The sequence below is a fragment of the Apium graveolens genome, chromosome 9 (assembly GCF_009905375.1).
Source record: "Apium graveolens cultivar Ventura chromosome 9, ASM990537v1, whole genome shotgun sequence".
NCBI lineage: Eukaryota > Viridiplantae > Streptophyta > Magnoliopsida > Apiales > Apiaceae > Apium > Apium graveolens.
The window spans coordinates 91,606,656-91,617,353 of record NC_133655.1 but is presented as its reverse complement, the minus strand read 5'-3'; the positions used below and the strand labels follow the sequence as shown (position 1 = coordinate 91,617,353).

The 10,698-nt window shown below is 33.4% G+C and overlaps 2 protein-coding genes across 2 annotated transcripts; one reads left to right on the top strand and one right to left on the bottom strand.

Moving 5' to 3' along the window:
• The first annotated feature begins 6,443 nt into the window (after positions 1-6,443).
• On the top strand, positions 6,444-8,431 carry LOC141687438 (BEL1-like homeodomain protein 11). The gene is made up of 4 exons (XM_074492712.1): positions 6,444-7,331; positions 7,555-7,916; positions 7,993-8,053; positions 8,163-8,431. Exons 1-4 carry the CDS (start codon positions 6,564-6,566, stop codon positions 8,322-8,324), a joined length of 1,353 nt encoding a protein of 450 aa, XP_074348813.1. The 5' UTR covers positions 6,444-6,563; the 3' UTR covers positions 8,325-8,431.
• Positions 8,432-8,607: 176 nt separating this feature from the next.
• On the bottom strand, positions 8,608-10,178 carry LOC141687439 (uncharacterized). The gene is made up of 5 exons (XM_074492713.1): positions 9,832-10,178; positions 9,449-9,589; positions 9,168-9,287; positions 8,976-9,071; positions 8,608-8,882 (listed from the first exon to the last, which is right to left on the bottom strand). Exons 1-5 carry the CDS (start codon positions 10,057-10,059, stop codon positions 8,772-8,774), a joined length of 696 nt encoding a protein of 231 aa, XP_074348814.1. The 5' UTR covers positions 10,060-10,178; the 3' UTR covers positions 8,608-8,771.
• Between the last annotated feature and the right edge of the window lie 520 nt (positions 10,179-10,698).

The window sequence follows — 10,698 nt, the reverse complement described above, 5'->3', positions numbered from 1 at the left end:
CTTTATAAATGATATAAGTGTGGGGAAGTATTGGTAACTTCATTCCTTGTTTTTACTTATATCTAGTAAGTAATTATCTTACACACGATAAAGATTCTAGTAAGTATCCATTTAGATACTTGTATTATTGTTATCACTACATATTATCTTGCGAGCTGTAAGGCTCACTCTTGCTTTATTTCTTCATCACACAACAACAGTTAGGAGAGATGGCCAGACTCCAGCAGACCCAGCGCAAGCGCGTGGGAAGCGTCCCGCGTCTTCCCGATGATGTTGTAGCTGCTATAGCTGCAGAGGTAGATCCATTGTAGTTCAGACCATCTACTTTTGAGAATCAAATTATGTATAATTATAACTTGTGGCAGATAATGGCAATTAACTGTAAATTATCAAGTAATCATTTTGGGTTGTAATAATTTTAAATTGTGGATTCAAAGACTTGTACTTATTTCAATTTCATCTCTGAGACTATAACGGGTTGTGGTGTGTGTTAGTGTGGGGTCACAGCATGAGGTTAATTATTATTAATTAAGTGAAGTGATATTGTGGAAAGAAAGACCGTGACAACCCGGATCCCCGACCCCGGATCTGGGGGTGTTACATCTAGGTTATAATTCGGTCGTCGGAAAAACTTCGTACAGCGGGGGTTGCCGTTAATGGTTTCCCCGACCGTCGCCGGCGAAGAAGGGAGGAAGACGATGGCTAACTAGCAGTTTAGCCATCGTTCTTTTCTCATATTTACATTTAAACCCCTGCAATTTTAAAAACTTACAAAAATCAGATTTCTGTTTTATAATTTTCAGAAAATGTATTTTCTTTTTATAATTATTTTTAGAAAATATTTTTAAATATTTTAAATTCCCAAAATTCATTATTTTTAATTCTAAAAATTATTTTTAATTCGAAATTAAATCTAAATTATTTAAATAATTAATTTTAATTGATAATTAATTATTTAATTAGTCAATTAATTTAAATATTAATTGATTAATTGATTTAATTAATTATTAAATAATTTTAATTGATTATTTAATTGGATTTAATTATTCATTTTTGGTTTAAAAATTCCGAAAATAGTTTCGAGCTTTAAAATATTATTTTAAATTATTTTCCAGGCTCGATAATTCTTATAAAATTATTTCGGGTGTTCGAGCCATATTATTTAATTATTAAATGAGTCGGAGACCGTTTTAATTCCGAAAAATGTTCAAAAATTCATAATAAATCGACTGTTCGTCCGTTTAATATGAAACGAACGCCTCTAGACTCAGAAAAATATTCCGATTTCAATAAAAATACTTTCGAGACCCAAATCATTTTGTTTCCAAAGGTCGCTTGTTTTACGAATCATTCTGAGTCGATTTTTAATCGATAAATTATATTTTTGACCCGATTTCAGTTTTAAATGTACCGAGTCAAACCTTTTAGTGAACCGAGTCATATGTGATATGAATTATGTGATACGTGAGTTATGTGTTTACGTGTTATGTGAATTATGTGTGTATGTGGATCAAGAGTCATGTGTTTGTCTGTTATATTTATGTGTGGGCTATCGTATGGGTAGACGATAGGGTTTTAACGCGTAATTCGTCGAGTGATTATCGATTAGACGATTAAAGTTTTATATTTTAATTATAGATGCGGATCTGTCGAGTTGATCGGGACAAGTCGATGGATAAAGAGTAAGACGGAATGACATTGGATATCTGGCTTCTAGCAATCGCAGGAGCAGCATATCGGTGAAGTGTTGAAAGGAAGGACGGTGATATTTTGAGACGAAATATCAGAATAGATGCGTCTTTGCGAGTGTGACTAACTGCTAAAACCCAAAGGAAAGTATCCCTATCATCACTTATTATTCAAGTGATATTTATTTTAAATCTTGTGATGCAAGGATTGCTTTCCCTATTCTCAGCTTAGAATCGATAAATGTTTTACATATCACTGAATTAAATAATTCTGTTTAAGCAAATACTCATCTGATATTCTATGTTCAGAATAGTCAAGTGATTTTACTTATCCAATTATCGGATTTATAAATGTTTTGGATTTTGAGAAAAGTGATTTAGTTGTGAATATTCCTACCCAATAATTGGGGGAAATAAAATTAGTTTGGGTGTCGATTATTATGACCCCATTTCAATAAAAGGTTTTAAGATTGGATCATAATTGCGTAAGTGACCGGGACGGACGGTCCAGCGGAGGGCTATTTCTAAGTGTCATATGGAATATTATGACACCATTTTTGCCACAGGCAGGTATATTGCCTTTTGTTTGAGTACTCGTGTTTTTGGGGTCACGTTTCTATGAATCATGACCTTGTGCTATCACACGGGATGATCAGCATGTGATAGTACGTCCGTCGAAGGATGATCTTAATCTAAATTATAATATCGTTTTTGATATTCATAGAATAAATGATTTATCTATTGTTTCTGTTTTGGAATAAGAGTGAATTACGGTTTTGATTCAGATTCTGATTTATGCTGATACTTACGTTGTTGTTAAATATCAAAGGTGGTATTAGTATAGATGAGTGATGTTGACTTTCCTATTTTAGCGCGGGTAGGTTGTGAGCATCAAAGGTCGTATTGATATCTAATTTGATATTACAGCAAAATAAGTATTAATTTCAAGAGTTCGGTTTTGAGTAAAGTTTATGATTCAATCCATAATCACTGTTTCACGTTATTGTTGTTTACGATATTTCCGTAAACACTGTTTTACGAGTTTTATTCTCGTCAAGATTCAAAGTATTGCTGAAGCCTTTCGCTTGAAAATATCAAAAAGAGTTTTATGATTCAGCAATTATGATTTTAAATGTTCTGCTCTGATGCAGATGTCGGTTTTATATCAAAACGACCCTATATTCGTTATAATAATCTTGCTGAGCATTTCTTTCGCTCATACTTGCCTGTTTTCAAATTTAACCTCCAGTGAGGATTAGCTTGCGCTAATTAGCTGCGTAATTCGAGGAAGCAAAGAAGAAGCTCTTGGAAGGTGGATGGTCCAGGGTTTACGAACTAGTGTAAGTTTTATTGTATAAAGTTGTTTATATTATATTATATTATAATTGTGTTATTTTATAGTTGGGCCTAGTATACTTCATTTCAAAGTTATACTAGTGGGTTTAGCTTTGAGTTTGGAATTTATTGAAAAGAGTTTTAAAAGAAAGTGATTTTTTTATGGAATTTGGAATTCTTATTTCTAGAACTGTAACCTTAAAAGATCTTTGATTAGTTTGGGGTCATTTATGATAAATATCTTCCGCTGGCATTTAATTATTGATTAATCAGGTTGATTTGGATTGAGGTTTCATAGTGACGACCAAATCCTCTGACCCCGGATTTGGGGGTGTTACACATGTGATAGTCAATATAAGTTAATATATTATTATTAAATATTAACTATTATTTTGAATTTCAATTTTTCTTTAAAAAAAATTATTTATTATTAATTTTCACATTTTGATCGAATTGACCGATTTTTAACCCGAACTGACCAATTTAACTGAATCGATCGGCTTTTGACCGATCTTTAAAAAAAATATAGTTTAACCCGATTCCGATTAATCAAAACAAGAACTGCCTGAATTCCGATTCATCGGCTGATTTTTAAAACATTAGCCATGACCCTTTAAATTCGAGCCTCCACTTAAAATTTAAAATTAAATCTAAGGATCATCCTACTTGCCATGACCCATGACTTAAATCCAAGTGTTCACTTAAAAATTAAATCTAAGAATCAAATATAAGAACTTGGGGTGATAAAGACCTTAGACCCTGGGGGTGGTTTAAACATATCACATATGTTACTCGATCATGAAAAACATAACAAGTCCTCTGCATTGTCTACAAAAATATAAAGGCCTCGTAAGTCCAACAGTGCCTTAAATTTTTATCCTAAACTATAATTTGAGATATTTTGATTAATTAGATGCTTCAACAATATCCTAATGGTACCTTAAAATACTAGGACATCCATCACATGCCTCATTTTTAAGGCTCTACTAGGCCTTATTTCAATTTTTTCAATAAAAAATTATTCCCTCTTTTTTTACACATATCTTCTCTCTCATATTTTCCATTCCCTCAAAATATAATTCAAATATAATATTATTATAATGATAAGTCACAACTATAAGGCATTCTTGTTGGAGTGCATACATGAGAATATTGTCCTAAATTACTAGGACATCATATTTTATAATATTTTTAGAGCAAGTCGAGTACCCTAAACTCATGTCCTAAATTAGAATTTGAGGAATTTTGTATAAATGAGTGCTCCAACAATGTCCTAGTGGTGCCTTAAAACACCAAGACATTTATCAAATGCCTCATTTTTAAGACTTATTTAATTAGTATCAATAAAAAATTATTTTCCCTCTTTTTTAACACATCTCTTCTCTCTCATCTTTTCTTTCCCTCCAATTGTAATTCAAATATAATATTATACTAATAATAATGCACCATTATAAGACATATTGTTGGAGTTAATATACAAAAATCATGTCTTAAATTACTAGTAGATTATATTTTATTATATTTATAAGGCATGTAGTACGATATTGTTGGACTTTGAGAGCATCTCCAATAGAGGTTGCCAAGAGGTTGTCAAATCTTATGTGGCATGACACCCTTGGTTGCCAACCTATTAGAGTTGTATGGTTGCCAAGAGGTTGCCTCTCAAGATTGTCAAAACTTGGCAACTTCCTAAAATGGTTAAAATACATATACAAATGCAAAAATTTCATATCAATAATGTCTTTTTTAGTTTATGAGTCATTTACAATTTAATTTAAGGGATCACATAGTCAACAATTAAAGTTTGCTAACTATTAGATTAGAATGTTGTCAAGTTGATATAAAATTGAGTGAAAATAAAATATTAAGATATATGATAATTTGACAAAATTGACAATTAGTTTAGTTTGACAACCCATTGAGATGCTCCAAGGCAAGGTCACTCTGGATTTGCTCTAAGAAGTAAAGAAAACAATCAAGTTGCTTGTTTCTCTAAACAAGTCCTTTTGGACCATTATATGGAGTTGGAACTGGGATCAACTTCACTCCACTTGATTACATGCCTAAAATGTATCCGTAAACTTCTCTAGCTACAGGGTTTTTCTTTATGGTTGCGTTGGTTTATTATTTGAACAGTGTACGGGGTGAAGACAGAGACATAGATATGATACAGATTTCCAGTTGCCAGTTTGTGCAGCAACTTTAATCATAAGGTGGTGGTTCTTGAATAAAACTACAAACCAGAGTAATCATTATTTCAGTACTGAATAAAAGAACTCAGAACAGACCAACCAAGAAATTAATTAAACTTGATACAAAAATCTATTGATGCAACCAAATCCCATCTTTCAATGTCAAGAAAACTAAAGCCAGTTAAATCTCTCACCAGCAATCTAAATGTAAGCAGGAGTTCCATGATGTGATATTAGTGAAATGTAAACAGGATATTTTTATCTAATGACTGATATATTAGAGAAAGCTAGTAGGATGTTCTTTCAATATTTTCAATAGGTAACATGTACAAATTATATACAGATTCACAAGCAGCAGACAATCTTAAAACCGGGAGTGTGCAAAAGACAGCCCAACTTCTATATTTTATTTCTTTTTTCAGATGACACAATCTCAATCAGCTGAACAATCTAATTTGGGTTCTTTCTATAGTACTATTACATAGATACAGAGAGAAAGAGAGAGGCTGGGCAGCTGAAACTACTTTTTTTAGTGTCCCGAAGATATGCAAGGAATAGGCATTAAAGCTGGTGGCTTAATGCTTTTGGTTGTTTTTTTGTATTCAGGGAAGATGGGACCATCTCTTTGTCATTTTACATTTTTTTTCCCTTTGATTTGTAACTTTTGCAAGGGGTCTATGTCTCTAGGTTTACAGCGCTCAGCTGCTCTCATACATGTACCTAGGCTGCTTGATAGGTCGACCTTCAGGCTTGAGCAATGTATCTACAGTCCATTTGTGTCTGCATATGCAGACATATATAGGGTTCCAGGTCCTTGGATAGTTGTTGCAACATAATTATCATTGTCGAGTTGATAATAGGTACGGCAAGATATAATCATAATTTTCCGATAATAAGGGCCGTAAGATATATTCATAAGAGGTGTATTTGGGTAATAGAAGAAGTGTTACTCCACCAATAATAAGAGCGGTAAAACATGTTGAAATAATTATGAATAAGGGATTTGGATTGCATATACAAAGAGAAAGAGAGAATTAATGGAAGTTTTGTAATTAAAACGAACTAATATCAGGTGGAGGGATAAGTGCATGCACTCGTACGTAGACCCTTATTTTACATGAAAATGGGAACTCAAAGTCTTGATAGTTACTTGTCTTTATTTGCTCATGGACTAGAAAATCTCTTTTATGTCCATAATCCACTGGTTGCTTTACAGAATTCCATTTTTTTGATTGACCTCCACCTCTTTTAAAAGTCACCAAGTCACATAACATCTTTACTATCAGTTCATAGTTTTCTAAAGATATAGGAGTATTTATCAACAACATTCTCTTCTTGTACTACACTGATGGATCGCCAAGATTCACCCCCAACCTCAAACACTCTTCACCAGTTTCTTAATCCAGACTCCATTTCTAATCAAACACAGACTGAAAACCAACATTTGGATGCTTTTGGAGCTGATTTAATAGGCAATGCATATCATCACTCTATGAGGCCTTTGCCTAACATTCAGACTCTTGGTAAAAGAATGTCTAGATCAGTAGACCTTCTTCAAGTTCCTCCACTGGCCAATGAATCTGAAATAAACTATACCAGACAGTTGCCAAATCTCTTTGATCAAACACCAAATGAAAGCAGTGCTCATACGCAGAAATTATCGCTATCTTTGGGCTCTTTAATGCTACTTCCTCCAGCTCAATACAGGCAAAGACCTTCAACTTCAGATATCATGAGTCCTACTTACTCCTGTAACCCTGCGATGGATCATGGCAGCAATGTCTATTCGATCTCGGATAGTTCTTTTGCTTCCTCCTTACCATCACATCATCAAATATCTTCCAACTTCTATGGAACAGAGTCTTATATGATTGCTGTAGGGGAATCAAAATATCTGAAACCGACTCAGTCCCTTCTTGAAGAAGCTATTAGTGTTGGTGGAAAATTAGTCCAAGTGAGCAATGAGGAATATATCAAAAAATTATCTCCCACTGACAAAAAAGGGTCCTTGGGGGTTTCTTCTGAACTAAGATCAGACTTGCTCAACAATGTGTTGTCCTCGCAGAAACCACAACTTGAAGCTAAACTATCAAAACTCATTTCTTTGTTAAAGGAGGTGTGTGTTGAAGCACCAAGAGAATTACCTTTTTTGAAAATATGATATAGTATTTTAATTGAGGGAAGTGATGATTCAAACTCATAACTTTGGTCCTGGGGGCAGGGAATGAGTCTTATCAGTAGGATATCGAAAAATTCTTTAAACATAAGTTTGTGCGTTTAATGATTCTGCCATTTAAGTTGTTTCTTTACTAGGTGCTTTTTCTTGTGGTATTTTACAGGTTGAGAGTACATTTGAGCAATATTATCATCATATGGAAGAGGTGGTTTCTTCATTTGAGGTTATAGCTGGTTTAGGTTCAGGCGAGTCTTACACTGCTCTTGCACTTCAAGCAATGTCAAGACATTTTTGCAGCTTAAAAGATGCCATCATTTATCAAATCTGTGTTATAAGAAGAAAACATATGCCAAAACTCAACATGGGGTTGTCACAACTTAGCTTGAATGATCAAGAAAATCGTGTATCGCTGCAACAGCTTGGAATGATTCAGAGCAGGCGCCAAACTTGGAGGCCGATAAGAGGATTGCCTGAAAATTCAGTTACAATCCTGCGGTCGTGGCTTTTCGAACATTTCCTCCATCCGTAAGTTGTTTCTACTGATGTTAATATTTTATTAACCAACTAATATGACTTATCCTATAATTTTTCCTTCTTGAAGATATCCAAATGACTCTGAAAAGCTTGTATTGGCATCACATACAGGCTTGTCTAAGAACCAAGTAATTTCTTTATTTTACAAGTTTCAGCCTTTTTTTTCTTGTTTATATGTTTCTTTTACCTACTTTGGCATTTATTTGATTTGATTTTATTATTACAAACATTTTCAAGATTTCAAATTGGTTTATAAATGCCCGAGTTCGGCTATGGAAACCAATGATTGAAGAAATGTACAAAGAAGAGTTTGAGGATGATCCAATCAACCCAGTTCAAGAAAACAACTCTTCTTCAAATGAAAAAGGCACAGATGATGTAGAGGAATCAAGTATATGAAGGTATCTGATTAATTAGTACTGCATCATCATTTCTATAAATATTTCTGTTTTCAACAAGAAGAAGCTCCCTTTGTATCGAGTTAACTTGTCAACTGTCAAGTTGTAAACAAGCAAGTTCTTCAAGTTACTAAAAATTAGTAGTTCATCTCTATGTAGGGGTAATGATCAATTGCAGTCTTGCGGACATTTAAATGCCCACACACTCGCGGTTTCACTGAGATTGATCTTTCCACCTCTAATTACTAATGCTGACATGGTTAAATCCTACAATTTAGAAGTAATTTTGACAATTATAGAAATGGCCATATAATTCTTATAAATCAAGCGACTCAATCTATAAAATTCATTTTGAGATGCAAGAATAAATGGTGTATGCCACAATAAACCAATAACTAGCTTCTAAAACAAACAATTGTTTGATAAAGCTATGGCGTGGAGGAGAGTTTTACTTCAAAGGCACTTGTTTAGATGTCCTCTTAGTAAGTTTGTAGTTGACCATTCTAGCAATCTTGTAGAACCAGAAAGCACTAACCAGCTGCAGCCCCAAAGCCATTGTCTATACAAACATGAAACAAGCAGACAGTAAACTTATTAACACTTGATACAAAATCATACCTTAATAGAAATAGAACTGGAAGCAATATGGAACCTTCAAAAGAATTGGTATGTCGGCAGTCAAAGTGACGTAAGTGAGGTATGGTCCCCCGCCCATTCTTGCCAGTGAGAATATCACCGCAAATAAAATCTGTTATTAAATTATAATTATGAGTAATTTAGAGAAAATAATTCAATTGAATTGAATTATATATAATAAGATAGAAAAGGGTGAGAAAAGTCTAACATCAGCAGCTAAATTAAGGTCAGAGTCCTTGTGACCCAGCTCTTTGAGAAGCTCTCTCATGTGAAGAAATGGACTGGACATCTCTGTTAATGCTATTGCTACAACCATCTCTGATCCACACTAATCAATGCCAAAATTGTTACAGCATCATATTACTACAATCTATTTTGAACCAACTATCAAAGTCCAGATTATAACAAGGTAAAAGTGTAACCAAATCAAACCAACCAAACATATCATGCTACTTGAGAATGGTCAGTAGAAAAAATAATCTAAGTTACCATTTTGTAGGCAAGGCCTCCTCCCAATCCGACAATGCTGACTAAATGGTGGACGGAGTTATCGAGTTTAATTTGGTTGTCGAATAAGCAACATATTAGATCATATATCAGATATGCCACGCTAATCGCCAATGTTTGCGCCTGCATTTCCCATTTACACACTTTACAAATCCTTTCTTTCTATATCTGTCTGTCTTTAACCAAAAGCTAAGATTAACCAAACAACATTAAATTTTTCCATAACATATAGGTTACTACAAGCAGGCAACATAAACCCGCACTCTAGAAAAACATACACATACACATGCCAAGGGCCGACCTTGAAGTTTACGAGATCTTAGTCAAAATCAGTTTGTGACGCATAAACGCAAGAAAGGAGTTACCTGGAGAGGAGTAGGCTGAGAAGCTAAAGGGCAAACAGGGCATCTCCAATCTTGAACAGAGAGAACCGACAGAGTTACAGCTAAACAAGCATGAAGTGTGGAAACTATGCGGTTGCAGAAATCAAAAGAACGCTTATGAAATATCTTTCTCGTCAATAAAAATAAACTTGACCATAAGATCACTCCATATACAAGCCAATTTACTATGTGTTCTTCGTCTCCTTCCATTTATAAATATCTATATATACAATACCAGGCCTTTTAAAGAATGCATTTGGAGAAGCAAACAATATATCACGTTGCTTTGACCCATATGAAATGTTCTGCCTATTTATGTTTGATGATGATTCTTTTACACCCTAACTAAATGTATTGTCCCATACGGAAGTCAATCAAATGGGCAAATTTTTAATTAATTGTTATAAAATCACAACGGTTAGCTAGTTTCTGGTTGGAATTCATTTAATACAATGGATGCGTATTTAGGTGGGGTAGGTGATTATTGCATGATCGGTATTAGTTGTCAAGTATGGTGCGCTGTTTAGTATTTAGGAAAGTACTCAATACTCGAAGGATCTTTATTTGGTAATGTTTTACTTTATAATTATGCATGAATTTAGGAATTTTTAATTATTATCAATATCATTAAAAAAATTACTATTGTGGTCTTTATAAACTTCATAATCATATTATAACTACTTTTTAATATAATGGAAAACAAATTCAAAAGCCTCTAAAGAATTTCTTATATATATATATATATATATATATATATTTAAGATGGTTTGCATATTTTGATTGTTTGTTTTATGGAAAATTTGTAAATTTATTAATTTACATTTAAAAAAAAGTGTTCCGTAATACTCG